This window comes from Mauremys reevesii, linkage group 4 (assembly GCF_016161935.1).
Source record: "Mauremys reevesii isolate NIE-2019 linkage group 4, ASM1616193v1, whole genome shotgun sequence".
NCBI classification, from domain to species: Eukaryota; Metazoa; Chordata; order Testudines; family Geoemydidae; genus Mauremys; species Mauremys reevesii.
In genome coordinates this window covers 94,466,787-94,487,605 of record NC_052626.1, presented here as the reverse complement: position 1 = coordinate 94,487,605, position 20,819 = coordinate 94,466,787, and the positions used below count along the sequence as shown (strand labels likewise).

Below are 20,819 nucleotides of genomic sequence, written 5' to 3'. Positions count from 1 at the left end.
AACTATTTAAAACCTTCATAATAGAGGCTCAAACAAAATATATTCCCCCCTCCCTGCTTAAAAGAAAAAAAAAAGTAAGAGGACCAAAAACATGCCACTGTAGCTAACCAGCAGGGTAAAAGAGGCAGCTAGAGACGAAAAGCCATCCTTTCCAAAGTGGAAGTCAAATTCTACTGAGGAAAATAGAGAAATATGCCTATCTCATAGAACTGGAAGGTCATTGAGTCTAACTCCCTGCTGTCACTAGCAGGACCAAGTACTGATTTTACCCCAGATCCTTAAGTGGCCCCCTCAAGGACTGAACTCACAACCCTGGGTTTAGCAGGCCAATGCTCAAACCACTCCCCCATACTCTGTCAAGTTGAGTGTAAAAGTATAACTAGGCAGGCCAAAAAAGAATTTGAACAGCAACTATCAAAAGACAAAACTTTTTTTTTTTTTTTTTTAAAGAACATCAGAAGCAGGAAGCTTGCCAAACTATCAGTGGGGCCACTAAACAATTGAGCTGCTAAAGGAGCACTCAGAGGACCAGGCTGTTGCAGACAAGCTAAATTAATACTTTGCATTGGTCTTCACCACACCCAAGCCATTCTTGTTAGGTGACCAATCTGGGGAACTATCCCAGCTTGAGATGTCAGTAAAAGAGGTTTTGGAACAAACTGATAAAATGAAACTGTAATAAGTCACCAGGACCAGCCAAGAGTTCTGAAGGAACTCAAATATGAAACTGCAGAATTAACAACTATGGTATGTAACCTATCACTTAACTCAGCCTCTGATGTAATGGCGATTTTTTAAAAAGGCTTGAGAGGTGATCCTGGGAATTAGAGGCAGGTAAGCCTAACTTCAGTACCAGGAAAAGTGGTTGAAACTATAATAAAGAACAGAATTATCAGAGACATAGATGAACATGACATGTTGGATAAGAGTCAACACGGCTTTTGTAAAGAGAAATCACGCCTCGCCAATCTTTTAGAATTCTTTGAGGGGGGTCAATAAGCACATGGACACGGGTGATCCAGTCGATATAGTGTACTTGGACTTTCAGAGGGCCACTGATAAGCACCTACACCAAAGGCTTGTAAGCAAACTAAGCAGTCATGGAATAAGAGGGAAGGTCCTCTCATGGATCAGTAACTGATGCTTTTTCCTATTATTTGTTTCTTATCTTTTAATCAGTTTTCACAATGGAATGAGGTAAATAGCAGAGGGTCCCCAAGGATCTGTACTGGGACCTGTGCTGTTCAACATATTTATAAATGATATGGAAAAGTGGCTAAACAGTGAGGTGGAAAAGTTTGCAGATGACACAAAATTACTCAGGATAGTTAAGTCTAAAGCTGACTAGGAAGAGTTACAAGGGAGCTCACAAAACTGGGCAATGGGGCAAAAAAACCAGATGAAATTCCATGCTGATAAGTGCAAAATAATATACAATAGAAAAAATAATCCAACCTATAGCTACAAAATGATGGGTTATAAATTAGCTGTTATCACTCAGGAAAGAGATTTCAGAGTCATTGTGGCTTGTTTACTGAAAACATCTGCTCATTGTTAGCTTTTTTGACTGCCGCTGCACAATGTTCGGAACCATTAAGAAAGGGATAGATAATAAGACAGAAAATATAATGTCACTATATAAATCCATGGTACCCATTGTTTCCTCTAATTATTTCCATCCATGTGCGGAATAAATTTTGTTATGTGCACTGAGGTATGTGCGGAGGTGCGCAACCGGTAGAAACAAAAAACCAGTTGTGACAAAGTTCCTCCTCTATGTTGGGTGGGTCCTGCGCTTATTGGCAGATTTGCTCACCTCACAGATTCACCCTGTGGGTCGGGAAACAGCCCAGAGACCTTCCCCTCTGGTAGAAGCCACAGTCCAGGTTAATTCCTCCTGTGTTTGATCAGGAGTTGGGAGGTTTGGGGGGAACCCGGGCCAACCCTCTACTCCGGGTTCCAGCCCAGGGCCCTGTGGATTGCAGCTGTCTAGAGTGCCTCCTGGTACAGTTACGTGACAGCTACAGCTCCCTGGGCTACTTCCCCATGGCCTCCTCCCAACACCTTCTTTATCCTCACCACCGGACCTTCCTCCTGATGTCTGATAACACTTGTACTTCTCAGTCCTCCAGCAGTATGTCTACTCACTCTCAGCTTCTTGCACACCTCTTGCTCCCAGTTCCTCACACGCACTTCCTCTCCTCTGGCTCCCTTTGGTCTGACTGGAGTGAGCCCTTTTATAGCATCAGAGGGGCCTTAATTAGAGTCAGGTGCTTAACAGCCTCACCTGACTCTCAGCAGCTTAATTGGAGTCAGGTGTTCTCATTAGCCTGGAGCAGCCCCCGCTCTGGTCACTCAGGGAACAGAAAACTGCTTATCCAGTGGCCAGTATATCTCCCTTCGACTACTCTGCTGTTCCCAACTGTCCTGGGTCTATCACACTAGCTAATATGTATTTTTTTTAATTATCATAGGGCTAACTACTCCAGCCAGAACAGGTTAGGCATTTTAGAACTCACTACTCAAAGAATTAAATTTAAGTGTAAGAGAAATAAAAATTATGAAATGCATAGATGAGTCAAAACAAACACCCTTTGAAAGAATAAAATTACAGAGAATATATGTGCATTGCAGGAAGTACCAAGAAGTAACAACAACAACACAAGTATATGTTGGGAGGTGATTGTGAGAGAGAGAGAGAGAGAGACAGACAGACACTGTGTGAGCTGGCTGCTGGGGAAATGTCAGAAACAGTGCACTGTCTCTAAGAAAGGCACTCACTCACTATTCACGGCAGCAGCTCTGAGTCCTGAGCCAGGCTGTGTCTCCTGCCTCTCCCCTGCTCTGAGGAGATGGGAGTGCGGGGGGAAGGGAGACATCCTGACATCAGCACCCTCCTCCCACAGGGCCCTGGTCCTGGGAGCAGCTGCAGGACGGAGCAATGGCGGGGAAGGGACACCTGAACATAGGCTAATCAGCTGAGTGGCATTTGAATTTCTCCTGTAAAGCGCGCAGCTTACAAGGAACACCAGTGGTACCCTTACATTGCAGTTCTATTTGCCACATGTTAAAAAAGATATATTAGAATTGGAAAAGGTACAGAGAAGGGGAAAAAATTATTAGGAGTATGGTACAGCTTTCATATGAGGAGAGATTAAAAAGACTGGTACTGGTTAGCTTGGAAAAGAAATGACTAAGGGGGGGATATGTCAGAGGTCTCTAAAATCACAACTGGTATGGAGAAACTAAATAAGGAAGTGTTCTTTACTCTTTCCCATAACACAGGAACCAGGGGTCAACCAATGAATTTAACAGGCAGCAGGTTTAAAACAAACATAAGGAAGTACTTCACACAACACACAGCGAACCTGTGGAACTCATTGCCAGGGGATCTGGTGAAGGCCAAAAGTATACCTGGTTCAAAAAAAGAATTAGATAAATTCATGGAGGATAGGCCCATCAGCGGGTATTAGCCAACACAGTCATGGATACAATCCCATCCTGTGGGTGTCCCTAAACCTCTGACTGAAGCGTGGACTGGATGATATGGGATGGACAGAGGTGAAAGTGGGCTGGTACGGTATACCGTTAAGAAGTGGCTGCCAGTACGGGCCCGTACAGAGCTGAAGTGCAGCAGCGCTTTAACGTCACTGCCCCTTCCCCCATCCCCGGGTCGAAGAGAAGGGGGGCAAAAGAGGCAGCTGCCCCAGGGCCTGACGACTTAAAAGGGCCAGGGGCTTCCAGCCACCGCTGCTGCTACTGCAGTGGCAGCCGGAGCTCCAGGCCCTTTAAATTGCTGCCGGAGCCCCAGGCAGCATGGGCCAGGCAGCGTGGAAGGGCTGGCTGGGGGAGGCTGACCTCTAGCCTGGCCCCTTCTGCCAGAGGCCCCGCCCCTTCTCGGGGCCCTGAGGCAGGCCCCCATACTGGTAAGACTTTTAAATTACTTTCACCCCATGGATGGATCATTCGATAAATTGCCCTGTTCTGTTCATTCCCTCTGAAGCACCTGGCACTGGTCACTGTCGGAAGACTGGATACAGGGCTAGATGGACCATTGGTCTGACCTACTATGGTCATATGTACTTATTCTCTGGCAACCAGACTCCTTGAGGAAAATACATTAAACTGAACTAACAAGTCTATGGCTCTTTTAGGGATAACTTCCAGAAAAGACCATTTTATTCTCTTCAGTACATGACCAGGACAATCAGATGAACATGAACCATTTACTTCTCAAGAGAAAAGAGTTTGTTTAAACTCTATTCTATTTGGACAATTTCTTTTTTGTCCAATTTCTTTTCAACTGTTAATTATCTACTTCAGCAGCAGTTGTATGCTGTATACATTCAGGTCACACATACATTTCCTGTTTCCATAATGATAAATCACAAATGCAACAACTTTTACAAAAGGGAAAACTAAATAATCCCACTGATTAGCTGCTAAATTTTAGAACTCTTAGTGCCATCTCTGCTCCATAACTCTGCTCAAAACCAAAATATTGCTATAAGGGCCTTTAGATCTGAACTTGTGGTGATCATCCAAAAAAAGGAAGTAATGGATTCCCAGGCCAATGGCATAAAGAAACAGTCTGTGATATAAACAATACAAAAATATTTAATGGGATCAAAGCATTTTGCAAACATTAATCTCCACAGCCTCCTTGTGACGCATACACAAATCTTATTACCCTCTATTTTACAGAGAAGGAGGCTAACGAAGGGAGAAGTTAAATTACTTGCTCAAAGCGACAGAGTCAGTGTCAAAGTTATGTCCACCATTCTGTGCAGGCTTTACTAGATCTGACATATGGTAAACATACTTTAAATTGAGCCTTTTGCTTACAAGGTAAGCAAGTCTTGTTGGCTAATGGATCAGTCCTGTTAATTCGCAATCACATTACTCTCTTTTGCATTTCAAGGGAGATTTTAAAACGAGGCAGCTAGCTTTAGACTAATCATTCAGCATCCCTAATGTATACAGCTATGAGGGCGGGTAATCAGTATAGATGTACTGAAGCAGAAAAGGCTTGGGAACGCTGACCTATCTGTCAAATTTGATCAAGCCCAATACAATTCAATTTAGTAATCAGTTTGACAATCTTACCCTTATACGATCTAACACAAATATATTTTATATTGCACTGAGCTGCATGGTCTAGAATAAGACTGTTTTTATTTGGACGAGCTATAGACATGTTAGGTCTGTTCAGATTGGGGGTGTGTGTGCGCGCGCGCACTGTTTTCAAATTTAAAATCTAAAATTAGTGCCTAAATCTATGTTTAGGCACTTGAAAAAAATCAGGTCACTTATTTGGATACCTAACTGTGAAATTATATGTTTGTCTTTAGGCACGTTTGAAAATTGTGGCCATAATCTATTATTTTAATGTTAAACTATGGTCAACATGTGGAATTAAGATTATAAATTTTTTTGTATAAAAAGCCAAAATTAAAGGCAAATTCCAGTGCTGTACAACAAAGCCGTATAGATAAGTGTGGGAATACAAAACTACCCAATGGGAATTAAATGCCCGTAGAAGCCTCTGTCTGTGAAAAGTTCAGATTTTGTGTCTTGGAAGTGGACATCTTGCAAGGCAGAGAGCAGCAGCATTGGATATCTCTTTCCCATGGCACACTGGTGGCCATATACCATCACCACTCCACTCCATATCTCACCCAAGCTTTACCCAAGCTTCTTTCTAGCAGTTACTTAGATTCCAGCAAATAGCAAGGTTGAATCCTAGTAAGTCATCAGTCCTGGTCCCCCCCTGGCCAAGCATCCAGGTCCTCCCTTCTGAGCAACCTTCCCCACTTCATTTCCCTCTGATGATTTTGGAAAGTATCCAGTTTGGCCAGCAAAGCATTCCTGTCTTCCAACACATAGGAAGTTCAAAACAGAAGTCTGGATATTTGGATCACGGAGCTGAGAGAGAAGGAGAACCAAGCCAGGATTGTTACCAGGTTCCTAGGTTTGGAACAAGATGGGCTATTAACCAGAATCCAGGTTCAGGCTTCAGCAGAGATGTTTGCTCTCTGGGTCAGGATGGACAATGCAAAATTTTCAACCAGCCTGACAACCCTACAGAAGAAGGATGACCCAACGATTAGGTCTCTAGCCTAACACTGGGGAACTTCAGTTCAATTCCCTGCTCCACCACAGGCTTCCTGTGTGACTTTAGACAAGTCACTTAGCCTTTCTGTACCTCAGTTCCCCATCTGTAACATGGGAATAATAGCATAGTCATAGGAGTATTGTGAAGTTGAATAATATGAATATATATCACTAGTATATTTTAGTTAGTTATATGGCCCCCGTTACTGTAGTACCTCCCAAACTATAATGTATTCATCCTCACAATATCCCTATGACGGGGTGGGCAAACTTTTTGGCCTGAGGGCCACATCAGGTTTCTGAAATTGTATGGAGGGGTGGTTAGGGGAGGCTGTGCCTCCCCAAACAGCCAGCTGTGGCCCTGCCCCATCCCCAGTCCCGTCCCCTATCTGACCCCCCCTGCTTCTTGTCCCCTGATGCTCCCCCCCCCCCGGGACTCCTGCCCCATCCAACCCGCCTTGTTCCCTGTCCCCTGACCACCCCGGACCCGCCGCCCCTAACTGCCTCCCTCCACCATATCCACCTCCCCATCATTCCTGACTGCCCTATGAGGTATCAAAATGATATATATTTCCCCCGCCCCCCAAAATAAACCAAACAAATCCCATTAAGATAGTTAAGGATGAGAATACATTTCTTAAAACAGTGTTTCCCAAATGGTGGGATGCAGGAAGTATCTAAATGGGTCCCAGGCTTGGGGAAGAGGCCAGAAAGCAAGACCATCCTGGAGCTCCTGTCCTATGGGGCTGGGCCTGGCTCCCCGTTCCAGGTGTTGCAACCTGGTGCACGGAGTCACAGTACCACTCAGGTTTGGCCTGGCTGCCCATCCTACGAGTGGTGTGACCTGGTGGACGGGGTGGTAGTGCCACTCACATTTGGCCTGGTCATGATGGAGTAGTGGCTGGGCCAAACCTGAGTGGTGCTGCAGCCCGGTGCACCAGGTTAGCATACTTGTAATGGGGGAGCTGGGCCCATCCCGTGGTACAGAAGCCACTGCCACAGGGTGAGCGAGGGGCAGGCTCGCTCTCCAATCCCCAGGCTTCCCCTGCACGCTGGGCTGGGATTAGGGTTCCAGTACCCAGGTTGCCACAGGTGATTGGTGCCCCTCAGTGGGGCAAGGGGGAGGAAACAGCAGCAGCAGTGGAGGAGAATGGCACTGGCCTATGATTTTGCCCTGCCCCACTCTGAATTTGGATACTGGACAAGATGCAGAAAAAAAAAATATTCACAAAATGCAGTTGATGGGTTGCCTTAGTAAAAAATTTGGGAACCTCTGTCTTAAAAGCCCCTCACTATTTTATTATAATCTCCACTTAACCTTCTCCAAGTGGAAGGAGATCTATACTAGCTGCTACTCAAAATAAACCTGTATCTGCTTGGTTATGTATGTGCACAAGGAGTATGGAGTTTCCTAGTATGCTATGATCTACATCCTGCTTCGGGTATAGGGATAATCACAGGCTCTTACATTAAAGATTACAGGGGATCACATGTGCAGAGTGGACAGGATCCAGGTTGATCTTTGGCCTATATTCAGAGAATAAAGTTTCCATTTCACAGTGGGAAAGGAAAAGGGTACAGTGGGTCTGTAGTCCACAGCAGGTTGGTGTCTCCAGCCCATGCAGTGAAGGGTCAGATGTGGGATGCTGTGCTCTCTGGCCTGTAGCGTGCTGCAGGATGGGAAAGGGTGTTCTCCAGCATGCTGGTGTTAGGTGGATATGCAGTTCCCGGGTCAGCACGCTGAATTTTCCCAGGAACTGTGGGCATGGTCACCCATGTTGGAAAAACATGAAATAAAGTGATGCAGGGGTTAGGACTAGAACCTTACTGAGGATTTCCTGTCTTTTGAGCTTTTATAACAAGTAACTTTGTAAAAGTAATAAATAAAACAATAAATAAATAAATAAATAAAGGATGTGTTCAAGTAACATTTCTCAATTTTGACATAATTAATTGTTAGGGAATTATGATATCTTAAACCAATTTTCCCCCTGATTCTGAATTACAGAAGAAAATACTAATGGACACTAGAATAAAAATTTGAGCAGTGTAATGCTCCCTCAGAGAGGTTTCTGTCTTGCTCATGACCTGCATGTATTCTGTGGAAAAGAAGTCTGTGCACCCACAGGCATGCCCAAACCCTTCAGTTTGTTTCCAGAGCTTGGGCACCAACACCACCATGAACTAGCTGTGAGCGGGATGTGCAGTCAACTGATTGCCATGCAAGTGAATATGCTAAGCTTCCATACACTAGTTGCTTTGCTTCCCTGTAATCCCATGTCCAGTGCTATGACAACCAAGTGAAGAAAAAATACTGTTTGGCAGCCTGGGACAATCAAAACCCCAGTATGAATGAGTGAAATCTCTTTGCTTACTGACCAACAGTACATTCCTCAGTGCACAGGCATATGCAAAGCTCAGAACTGGCCTCCTATCTTAGTTACTGTGCAAATACTAATCCATTACAGAATACATAATATGCCCAACTAGCTTATGTAATGCTTACTAAACTGCTCCCTGCAGTCAGCTGTGCCAAACTACACTACAGTTTTCCTCCTAAACAGCATCTATTATTAAATACTGTGATAGACCCAGGCCAGTTGGGTACAACAAAGTAGTAGAAGGCAGATATACTGGCCACTGGATTAGCAGTTTTCTGTTCCCTGATTGACCAGAGCAGGGGCTGCTTCAGACTAATGAGAACACCTGACTCCAATTAACCTGCAAAGTCAAGTGAGTCCATTAAGGTAATGTGAACACCTGACTCTAATTACAGCCCTTTTGATACTCCAGTCAGGGCTCACTCCAGTCAGGCTGGGGAGAGGAAGTGTGTCTGAAGGGCTGGTTAATGAAGACACCCGCAAGTCATTGGTAAGGGAGCCCTAAGGTAAGGGTGAAGAAGGGAGAAGCAGGAGAGCTGTGGGGAGGTGGCCCAGGAAATGTAGCAACTCTGGCAGTGAAAGGTCGGCTGCCAACAGCTGTTACCATTAGGGTCCCTGGGCCGGAACCTGGAGTAGAGAGCGGGCCCGGGTTCCCCCCCAACCTGCCACTACAGAAACACCACCTGGGAGGGGAAGTCAGGCCCCTGTCAGGACAGGAGGCTAAACTGTTCTGACATAAGCCCTAGAGACAACAGAGACTGTGGGAGTTCTCTCACCAACCTCCTTGCTGGTTTATGATGAAAAGGGCTCAGTAGACTGTAACCCTGGCCCTAGAGAGAAGGGCTACATGGAGGGTCGCAGTGAGCCACTGAGGCTAGCATATACCGCCTAGAAGCCCGAGACCCACGGGGACAAGGTTGGAACTCTGCCACAATACTTATGGTCATCTAATGAATAAGGGCACAACTCCCATCTGCAAAAGCTCCTAGAATATCAGTGCAATGAAGCAAAGGTGGCATTCTCTGCATCTGAACTTTCCTTGTCCAAATTCACAGGATCTCCATTTCCTCCACAGAAAGGCTGATATGGCCTGTAGCTTGACTGACTTTTTTCAGGAAGATGATTATAGGAATTAGTATTTAAATTGGATAGTCTCTCTGTGTACCACTGGAATCTTCACACAACAAAACATAGCACTTCTTGTAGGTCATCTGAGTGATAATGTTTGCCTATAGCTCACATGGCCTATACCTCACAGCAGGGAGATTTGAGAGACACACTAGGAAGCATCTACAACTAATTCTAGAATATGTAATGCTGCAGGTGACCAGACTCTTAAGGAATAACCACATTTAAAACCCATGTTAGACTCATGTACAACTTCTCTCCCATCCCCCACAAAAACCTCAAAAATCAAAACAACAAAAAAGCTGTAACAGAAAACCATTCCAAATCTGAAATATTTTATTTAAATTGAACAAATGTATGTTTCTGACTGAGTTTTTAAGACAACTCAAGATGTGATATTATGTTATCATCAACCTGTGCTGACCTCTGAAAACGTTCCCTTGGAAAGAAGACATAAGGTACAAAAAAATTAAGTGCCTAAGTTATTTTAAGTGCCTAAGTGATTTGTGAGCCTATGACCCATTTTCAAAACAACTCAAGAGCCCAAGTCTCACTGAAAGTCAATGGCACATTAGCACTTTTAAATATGTTAACCATAATAATTACATCACCGTATATTTGCTACAGTTTAGAAAAAACATCTATTCTAACTCACCTGGTTTCCAAAAATAAGACCCTTTGGTTTGGAACAAATGCCATTTTGGGGTGGCAAATTGTAACATTCTGTTTGCATGGTTCATAAGTTGGTAAAAGGTTGAAAAACAATACATAAAATTCAAATAACCTTCTCCTGGTCAAAAATATTTTTCAAGTGATTTTGTGTTTGGTGAAAAACTGAAAAAAGAAAAATAATGCATATTCCTAAACAGTCAAGTTTGCCTGGACCATGATTGGCATGAAGAGTTGTTTGGAGGTATGTTGAGCCCTACACAGCATATATGTTTCAAGTCAGACCAGATATCACCAGATATCACAGTGGTACCTCCTTGATTTGGAAACTATGGAAGTATTTTCTATATGTTCTATACCTTTGTAGATTAGGTTGCCCACTTGCTAAAGTTATCTATGACCTGCTACAGCTTGTGTGCCAAGAACAAGAACGACGTTTGTGGTTAGATCAGATCCTTTAAAATAAAAATCCTGAACAGGAACCTATAACTTGGAGTTATGGGGTACTTTTGCACCAATATTTTGAGGTTTCATTATGAGCCTCCTGAGGCTGAGCTTTACTGGGACATTGTAAAGAAATGCACAACTGAAGTGCCAAAGGCTGGAATCATCTCCCTGGGTAGTAGGAAAGAATGAGGTTCAGGACATTACTACACACTTAAAAAGCTGTGACAAGTGCTCTCCCATTGTGCAGAGGGCGAGGTCATAGCTCTGCCCAGATATCTACCCTGGGAGTGTGCTCAGTTTATGATGGTGCCTATGCCAACCCAAAGGCTAATGGAATCCTAACCACAGAGGTCTTGCCCACTTCTTGTATACTGGAATGCTGGGAGAAAGATATATTTGCTTCTGTGTGGGTATATCAGAGAACTGCAAATTGCTCCTTGCACCACCTCCATCGCTGTGCAGGCAGATGCATAATTTAGCACTGTAAGTTGTAGTGCTGGTGTCACACCTCAATGGCCCCCTCCCTCAGGGGGTCCTCTGGGGAGGCAAATCAGCATTGTATGCTGCTAACGCTGTTATAGGCATTGCAAGGTATTTCGGGACAGGTTAAACGTGTGAAGGTGGAGTGAAAGGTTCGTTTGCAGGTTGCAAGAGGCAGAAGAGGGAGGGAGGGAGAAGAGAACAGGTTAACTCGAAGCTCCAGCTAGGTCCGAGGATAAGATGCTTACTCCAGCCCAAGGCCACGGCAGACAATCGATTCTCGGCTGCCTGCCAAGAAAGATGGGGGCCTGAATTCCAACCCCAATCAGCCATGAGAAAGGAGGATTCAGCTGAACAAAACTGCAGGGGCTGCAAAAACTAGTGAGACAGTGAAGGCCAGCGAGGGGGAAAACAACAGTTTTGCGTCCCTGAAGCTGGTGTGTTTTGGGAAAGCTGAGGGAGCCACAGAAGGACGGTTTGGACTGGTACAAAGAGCATGGGGGACAGCGGTCCCTGAATGAAATGCCCCCAAAAGACCCCAGGACTTAAAACCCTCCTGAGAGCTGAAGCAAATTGGAAATCAACAGCGGACCCTGGACGGCCTGTGCACAGGACAGAACTCTCGTCCACCTTTCCCCCTCTCCTTCTTACATTACACCCAGGCTTGGCCAGCCTTGGGTTGTGTGTGTGTAAGTATAAAAGTGGGTTAGGGAATGAGTATTAACGCTTTCTTCCTTCCCCAAAGTGATGTGGGAAGCACCCTAACGCTGTTATTTTATTAATAAAGTTTTAAAACTTAGATACTTGGTGTGCTCCTTCATCCCCTCCCCTAATGATCCTGCAGCCTCAGCCTAATCACCTGACGCCTCAAGCAGATTGGTAACAAATCTGTCTCACTGGCCTAGAGCAAATAAATTATATAATCTCACTCCCTAGAACACTGAAGCAAAACTAACAGCACATCACTTTTAAAAAACAACAACAAAAAACCACTGGACGGTTCAGCCTTGGCAAGATCTCTGAAGTTTTGCAAACACAATTTTAATTTTTGAAATTCAACATTTAATACCCAAACTGTGAGCTGTTTCCCAGTAACCAGGCCCATGCTGTAAGGCAAATTTGGGAATTAGTACTTATTATAATGTTCATGAGATTTCAACAGAACAAGCTCCAGCTAGCAGGCATTCTACCACACATGCTAGTGTGTGTTTAATTCCTCCTATAACTTTACGGACAGGTAAATTTGTCCTACGGCAATACTATGAGGTGGGGTTTTTAGCTGATTTATCTAAAATAATCTTGCAGATGTGAAGTTTTCCAATGCCCAAATTGTTATTGTTTGTCTTTAAAATGTGTTTGAGGGGAAGTGCTTGGAGTGTAGAGAGAGAGACTGACTCAAAGACAAAGTTTGGTAACAAAAACAAAGATCCTGGGTAGCTCCAACTCTTACTGGTTGTCAAAGAGTTGCAGCTACTCAGCATTTTTCAGGATCAGGTTCCAATCAAATCAGTTTGATCTCAAATAAGGCAGTACCATACCTGCAATGATATCATCCATCTGCTCTAGGGCTGCTTCAAGCATATGACTAGCATCAGAAGCCATGATTTCTGACTTGCCCAAACCTTTATTCCTCCTACTGGAAAAAATAAAAAAAGAGGGAGATGAAGTCATACATATTATGCTAAAACACAGACATTTTAGAGAACATATTTCAATATGGCTCTGCTGTAAACTGAACCATGTGAACTAAAAACAGCAAAGAGTCCTGTGGCACCTTATAGACTAACAGACGTATTGGAGCATGAGCTTTCGTGGGTGAATACCCACTTCGTCGGATGCATGTGAACTAAATTCACCCACTGGCAAAATAAGGCATAATGCCATAAAAACCGATGGAGTCACTTCTGCTTCTAGCAATGATTTTAGCCCAGCATTTCCAGCTGTTCATTTATGTTTACCTTAGTTTTTTCTTCTATGTAATTTCACCAAAATCAGCAATATCAGATTTTAAAATGTGAATGGAAGGCTTGAGATTCAGACATGAGCTCTTTCTTAAACAGAGGTGAAGTCTTCTTCCAGATACTAGGCTTGTTTCTCTCCCACCCACCCCATTTGATGGGGAAGGAGGATTTACGCTCTTAACAGGGGTCAGACAATTGTGGGCTACCATCGTTTCTGGGGTTTCCAGTGGGGTATGACATTTTTATAGCACTGGTGTGGCTCCCGAGGACTCTGACTGACAGAGACTGCCTGGGGTGTGAGGAATGGAACTTAGACCCCAGACACCAAACCTCCCTGGTAAGCATCTTGCACTTCCTTTCCCTCTGAATTCCTGTCTCTAGGTGCCCTGTGCTCTTCCACTGATACAACTCAGCATAAATCAATGCTCACAGTCTAGTGTCTTCTCTGACTCCTCTCTCCACACAATCAGGCTATCATCCAAGCTTTCGGCTGCTTCTTCCACAACATATTGAAAATAGAGCTCTCTTTTTCTGTACAAGTGGCCAAAATGCTCCCTCAATCATTTCACTCGGTGAAGTAGCTATATAGTTATCTGTGGGGGTGAGAGGGAGGGAGCAGAAGCTACCTGCGAGTGGGGGGTGAAGGGGCAGGAGGGGGATTGAGGGGAGGTACTAAGACTCATCAGCAGGGTGGGGGGGGCAACTAGTTCCAGGCTGGGCAGAAGGGTCCTGGGGTTTCCTACCTGATCCCAGGCCTGTTCCAACCCCTTTGGGTCCTGCTGCCATTCGCATGTCCTGCTGCTCCAGCATCCTTGGGTCCCGCTCTTGCTCCCCTTGGGTATGTACAAGTTTACTATTTCCATTGCAGGGAGGCTCTAGCCTCCCACCATTATCTTCTTCCTAACTTAACATCCCATTTTCTAAAGCAGAGTTAAGTTTCTGTTGAAAGTTCAGTTCCCACCTGATATCAGAGATATTACTGTAAAATCCCAGGCAATATTTTCCAAAAATATCTCAATTCCCAAAAGGGTCAAAGATCATGTAACTCCCCTGCCAGATTCCTTTCCAAGTAACAGTTCCTGTCATCAACAGATAACATTTCAAAAGAAAACAGAACATGCACCACCTTTTGGCAGCCTGTGCTAGGGGCGGATGCTGGAGAAGGGGGTGGGTAAGTGGGGGAGGGGGGACATTGCCTTCCAATTTTTTTAAAGGCAGGGCCATGCCCTCCACTTCTGAGAACCAGAATTCAGCAGGGTGCAATGAAGTGTCGTCCCAGGCTCCCCACTCGGCCCTTTACTGAACCTGGGTGGTGTAACAGCAGGCCCCCCTGCCCTTGGCCCAGATACCCCTCTGTCATGAAGAAGCGGTGACCAGGCCAAGCTGTCCACCTCCCCCACTTCTGCAATCCTTCCAGCCCCACTGGTGCTAAGAATACCTTTGAAGAAAAACTTCTCATATGTCCATTTTATGGCTGAGGTATGGAACCAATGTCCAGGCTATCACTGAATTATTCAGTGCCGGTGCTAGCCCATTGTGGGCCCTAGGTGGCACTAAAAATATTCCTCCCACCCTTGCCACAACACATACTCATAATTAATAACCCCCTTCGCCGCCGCCCTCCCACCCCCCCCCCCCCAAGCTGCTCGGGCCCTAAGCAATTGCTTAGTCTGCTTATGCCCAGCGCCAGCTCTGGCTGAATAGGCCTTTCACTTCTACATTCTTACCTACCTTTCACATCACTATAACATGCATATCAAGTGTTGCAGGTCTCAGTAAGGAATTTTAATCAGCATTTTGTGTTCTGTCTGTTCTCCCATGGTGGGGGAGGGGGGGGTTGATTCATCCCTTGGTGGCTCTGGGGACTACAAACTATATTCTCCTGCAAGTTTCTGAACCCCGGGTGCATTCACTCAATAAGAGGGCAGACAATGTTCCTCTAGGTCGCGCCCACTGGCTCCCTGGATGCCTTCGAGGAGCAGTGGGCACTGTCCACGGTTCTCTGTGTCCTCCTCTAGCTCCCTGCTTTTGATCCTGTGACCCTCATTCCCATCCCTGTTTTCTCATTTGTTGTCTCCTGGCTTTACTTGAGCACTGGGTTCAGTGGCTTCTCATCTTAGGCTGTACCTCCTTTCGAGTAGACCAGGTGTCAGCAACCTTTCAGAAGTGGTGTGCTGAGTCTTCATTTGTTCACTCTAATTTAAGGTTTCGCGTGCCACTAATACATTTTAACATTTTTAGAAGGTCTCTTTCTATAAGTCTATAATATATAATTAAACTATTGTTGTATTTTTAAAATGTTTAAGAAGCTTCATTTAAAATTAAATTAAAATGCAGAGCCCCCCAGACCAGTGGCCAGGACCCAGGCAGTGTGAGTGCCACTGAAAATCAGCTTGCGTGCCGCCTTCAGCACCCGTGCCATAGGTTGCCTACCCCTGGAGTAGACTTTCCACCAGCAGGCGCCCCAAGTACTCAAGATGTGTATAGAAAGACAATTGAGTCTATTTTGCTTAACTAATGATAAATAGCTATGAAAACACTAAATTAGCTTTTTTTGAATGAATGAACCGGATTGCTCTCACACCAAGCATTGCTTCTCAGAAGTGAAATTTCTGAACAGTAGTCTAACATTTACTTAATTCAGAGCCATGCAAGAGTCTTTCTTGAATGTATTTGTACTGGGACATTTCTATTTGACTGTAAAATCCAACAAACACATGTAGCTAAACAAGTTCTTTCACAGAAGGATGTAGAGGGAGAGTTATTCCTTTTAAGATGTGGAAAAACATGCTCACCTAAAATGAACTTTAAGTTATGCTGTTTTAAAGTGACAAACTTTAGCAAGTGATTCTGCAAAGAAGTTCTGGCCATAATTCACTTAAAAAGGGATGATTAAGAAGAAAATGTGAGGTGTTCCTTTTCATGCCATATGATTACTAATATGAATACCAGCACCAGTTCTAAGGGTTGGAGAGTTGGGCAGTTGCCCCGGATGCCAATTTTCAGGTAGAACTGTACTGCATTTTTTTCCCCTTGATTAATACGGTAGTAGAGTATGGAAAAACACATGAATAATACCAGATTGGACAGTGCAATACTTTGCTTTAAAATAACCAGTCATTTTTTAGGTGGGGGAATGCCACAACCAGCCTTTCTTATCTTTCTATTTACTTAAATAAATAGGGGAGGGATAGCTCAGTGGTTTGAGCACTGGCCTCTTAAACCCAGGGTTGTGAGTTCAACCCTTGAGGGGGCCACTGAGGGATCTGGGGCAAAATCAGTACTTGGTCCTGCTAGTGAAAGCAGGGGGCTGGACTCAATGGCCCTTCAGGGTCCCTTCCAGTTCTAGGTGATTGGACTCTAAAGGATAAATATATATATGGAGATATACCTAAGAATAAAGACAGCTATTAGTCCTTGATCTGAAATAGCCCAAATTTGCTGACTTCCAAGGAATGCTACAAAAGCCATTTTTGACAGAATCTCTGTAGAAGGCTGAGTATATGCTTCCTATACGATGAAGCAGTAGGTGGTTGGCCGAGTGCCTGTGGAACTCATGATTTTAATTCTGATAAGATTTAATTCAATTGTATTTATTGTAGGAGTAGTTTTATTAGGGTACCTAGAGTCCTGGATAATTTTATTATTTAAAAAATAATTAATAAATTAAAAGTTAATAAATAAATATCTCCAATGACAAGCTATATGTATATGAAGATATTTTTGTCTGGTATTCACCCAATGGTAGTTCCACAGTCCACTTTCAATGACGTCACTGGTAATTAAACACCCACGTTTATTCTCATAATTGCAAGCTTCCTGAAGATAAACACTAGGATGAGAATCAATCAGGCATAAAATAGAGTGGTGCATTAAAATATAATTATCCATTTTTTGTTTACCAAGGAAACAGTCATGCAATACTGAAAGAGTACCTAAGGCTAAGACTTCAAATCTTTGTACCATAAGAAACATCGTAGCTCAGTAGCAAACCTGCTACAGTGGAAAATATAGATCTGAACATAAATGTAGATCTGAAAGGGACCTCAAGGTCATCTAGTCCAGAGGTAGGCAACCTAGGGCATGAGTGCCGAAGGCAGCACATGAGCTGATCTTCAGTGGCACTCACACTGCCCGGGTCCTGGCCACCGGTCTGGGGGGCTCTGCATTTTAATTTAATTTTAAATGAAGCTTCTTAAACATTTTAAAAACCTTATTTACTTTACATTCAACAATAGTTTAGTTATATATTATAGACTTATAGAAAGAGACCTTCTAAAAACGTTAAAATGTATTACCAGCACACAAAACTTTAAATTAGAGTGAACAAATGAAGACTCGGCACCCCACTTCTGTAAGGTTGCTGACCCCTGATCTAGTCCTTAGGGCCAGGCAAAGGGGGCCCACACCCAGGGTGCAGTAGCCAGGGGGGTGCCACAAGGGGCTCGAGCTCCCCGTGGCTGGCTGTGGCCGGACTCCTCTCTTCTCTGGCCCCTCCTCCACACTGGGCCAGTGGGCTTCTCCCCATCCCTTGACCCCTCCCTCTCTCGCTCCTCATCTGGCCAGCTGAGGGCTCTGGCTCTGCCCCAGCCCTGGGGAGCCCAGAGTGGTGTGGCTGGTCAGTGGCGGCGAGGCCCCCCGCTCCCTGCCTGGAGCGGAGCCAAGTCTCTCCCTGCCTGTGACCCTGCGCCGCTCGGTCTCTGGCGGGGGCCAGGAGGAGCGAAACTTCAACCGGAGAGAGGGGGAGAGGAGGGACTTTAAGTGACAGTGCACTCACTGTCTCTCAAACTTTCCTAACACATACACAGGCTCTCATACCCATATACACTGTCTCTCACAGTCCTCCAACACAGATTGTCTTACACACACAGGCTCTCTCTCTCTCTCTCTCTCTCTCTCTCTCAAACACACACACACAGTTTTATTATTGTTATTACTGCTTGGTACTTCCTGTCAAAATGCTTGTGGTGAGCCAGGAGGGGCTAGGGGCTGCAGGAGGGCTGTGGGCTCTGGCAAGATGCAGCCCCCATGACAACGTGAAGCCTGCCTTGAGCCGCAGGCCAAGCACCAGGCACCACAAGCCACCGCAGCAGCACAGAAGTAAGTGTGGCAATACACCATATACTATTCCATCCTTGCTTCTGCTGACAGTGGCCTAGGAATTTGCTAGTTGTAGCAATTACTCATTGTGATGTTATCTGATTAAAACATGACCATGTAGATCATCGTTGCAACCACTGTTATATATTTGCAACAAATCTTGTACAAAATGTGGCATGTAAGAGGTCTATGAAAAGGTTATGACTTGCTGAATAGGTTTATGCTATTTTATGCATGTATCATTTTTGTATTTGAAGTTATGAGTATTGGCTCTATACCTGTGTTTCAAATATTTGCTCCTGGGGTAATGCCCACAAAGTAGTTAGCCAGCACATCTTGAAGGGACTAGTCAAAGAAGGTGGCTCATCAAGGGATACTTAACTCACAATGGATCATGGGAGCTGCCCATCTACATTGAATGGAATTTCCTGTGGACATTCCATATGAAATATAGGTAATGGCCCAGAGGTGATGGGGGAGGGGAGCCCAGGGAGCCCGTAGGAGCCGGGGTGATGATGGGAGGGGGAGATGGGATGCTAAAATACAAGTTCGCCCAGGGCACCATTTTCACTAAGGCCGGCCCCGAGTCCAGCCCTCTGGGCTGAGGCAGGACCAAGTATACCTAGACCATCGCTGACAGTTATCTGTCTTTAATCTCTCTCCTCGGCTGCCCCCCCCCCCCCGATTATGTGGATTCTACAACCTCCCTTGGAATCTTATTCCAGTGTTCAACTATCATAGCGAGACAGTTTTTCCTAATATCTAACCTAAATCTCCCTTGCTGCAGATTACATTGATTACTTCTTGTCCTACTGAGAGCAGACATGGAGAACAATTGATCACCATCTTCTTTATAATAGCCCTTAGTCTTCAAGTATGTTGTTATCAGGTCCCTATGTTTGCTATCAAGTAAAGATAACATTCCAGTTACAAATCAATAATTCTGCGATGCACGCTCCACCGGGGTTGGTGAAATATTCACAAAGTTAATGATAAATGACCTTTCTGTTTAATCATTGCACTACTAATTTTTTTGTGTTCTTATGTCTATTTATACACAGCTCATCTGTCCGTTCTACAACAGTAGTGGTGTCTAGAGCAGGCCTGCAAAACATACGGCAGCCCGCGGAGCCTCACTGTGCGGCCCGCCGGGGGATTCTAAATTCCCCACACACAGCGCTCTGCGGGCAGTCCAGAGCCCTTTGATTCCCTGCCGGGGCCGGGATTCAAAGGGCTTTGGGCTGCCTGCAGGAGCAGGGAGCCCAAAGCCCTTTGATTCCCTGCCGGGGCCGGGATTCAAAGGGCTCTGCGCTGCCCGCTGCGGCGGGGAGCCCAGAGCCCTTTAAATCCCAGACGCGACCGAGAATCAGAGGGCTCTGGGCTGCCGGCAGCCGCGGGGAGCCCAGAGCCCTTTAAATCCCAGCCGCGGCCGGGAATCAGAGGGCTCTGCGCTGCCTGCAGAGGCAGGGACCCCAGAGCCCTTTAAATCCCAGCCACGGCCGGGAATCAGAGGGCTCTCTAAATCCCAGCCGCCGCCGGGAATCAGAAGGCTCTGCGCTGGGGCAGCAGCAGGGTGGAGGGAGGGCACTGGTGGGGAGGAAAGGGGGAAGCGCAGCGCTGGGGCAGCAGGGTGTGTATGTGGGTGGGGGGAGAGCCCAGGACTGGGGCAGCAGGCGGGTACGGGGGGAGCCCAGGACTGGGAAGGGGGACAGCCAGATTTTTTTTTTTGGTTGGGGCAGCAAAAAACCTAGAGCCGGCCCTGCCGGGTTCCCCCAGCCGCCGGAGCCCCGGGCCCTTTAATTTGACCCTGAGGGCTCCCAGCCACCTCTTTAGCTGGGAGCCCCTGGTTGATTTAAAATAAAGTATCACCTCCCCACCCCCAACCTTCCTTTTTGGCCCACAGCTGTTTTGGTGGAGCGGCGCTGGGGAAGGAGGGTTTGTTTCCGCAGGGCTGGGCGGCCCTGGGGCGGGGTGTTTCCTCGGGCTGGGAGGTTTCGTCCCTCAGCTGTTTTCTTTGGAGGAACGTGGCCCTCGCCGCTTTACGAGTTGTGCAGGCCTGGTCTAGTGGAACAGAGACATGTGTGGGGTCGAGAACGACTGTGTTCAAATTCCAGCTCCGCCACAGACAGCTTGTAGCGTTGGATAAATTGATGTCTTCACATCAGATAGAGAAGCAGAAGGGAATTATTCTCCAATCCATCCAAGGAGAATAACACTATATTTTTACTTTGGGTCTTTTTCTATTAACTTGTTATGTTCATAAAAATGCTATTTCATAATCTTAGGAAGATTAATAGACTAATAGACCTATTTGTAACCCCTGCACTCATTTAATCAATACAGAATCGGAATGGAAACAACCATTTTTGGCAGGTTTTAAAAAAACCCAACAGGCATGATCTCAGTTTACGCCCCCCCAACAGATGATTATCTAAGCAAAAAAAAATAAAAAATCAAACCCGTTTAAAATTAAGCAGGATAGTATCTTCCATATAAGGTTAGAGTCCACCTTCTATAGAGCTGATTAGAAGCACCCTGT

The 20,819-nt window shown here is 45.3% G+C and overlaps 1 protein-coding gene across 13 annotated transcripts in view; it reads right to left on the bottom strand.

The window, feature by feature from the left end:
- The window catches only part of PPFIBP2 (PPFIA binding protein 2), a 206,031-nt gene that overhangs the window by 135,493 nt on the left and 49,719 nt on the right, over nt 1-20,819 (bottom strand). For 9 of the 13 annotated variants that reach the window (XM_039533448.1, XM_039533458.1, XM_039533442.1 and 6 more), the window contains exon 2: nt 12,758-12,855. The exons of 1 other annotated variant lie outside the window; for it this stretch is intronic. In XM_039533448.1, the coding sequence (XP_039389382.1) occupies nt 12,758-12,821 (64 nt within the window). In that variant the 5' untranslated portion in view covers nt 12,822-12,855. Of the gene's footprint in view, nt 1-2,148; nt 2,197-12,757; nt 12,856-13,923; nt 14,104-20,819 lie in introns of those variants that run through there. 3 more of the 13 variants (XM_039533443.1, XM_039533446.1, XM_039533454.1) reach the window with 3 other exon arrangements.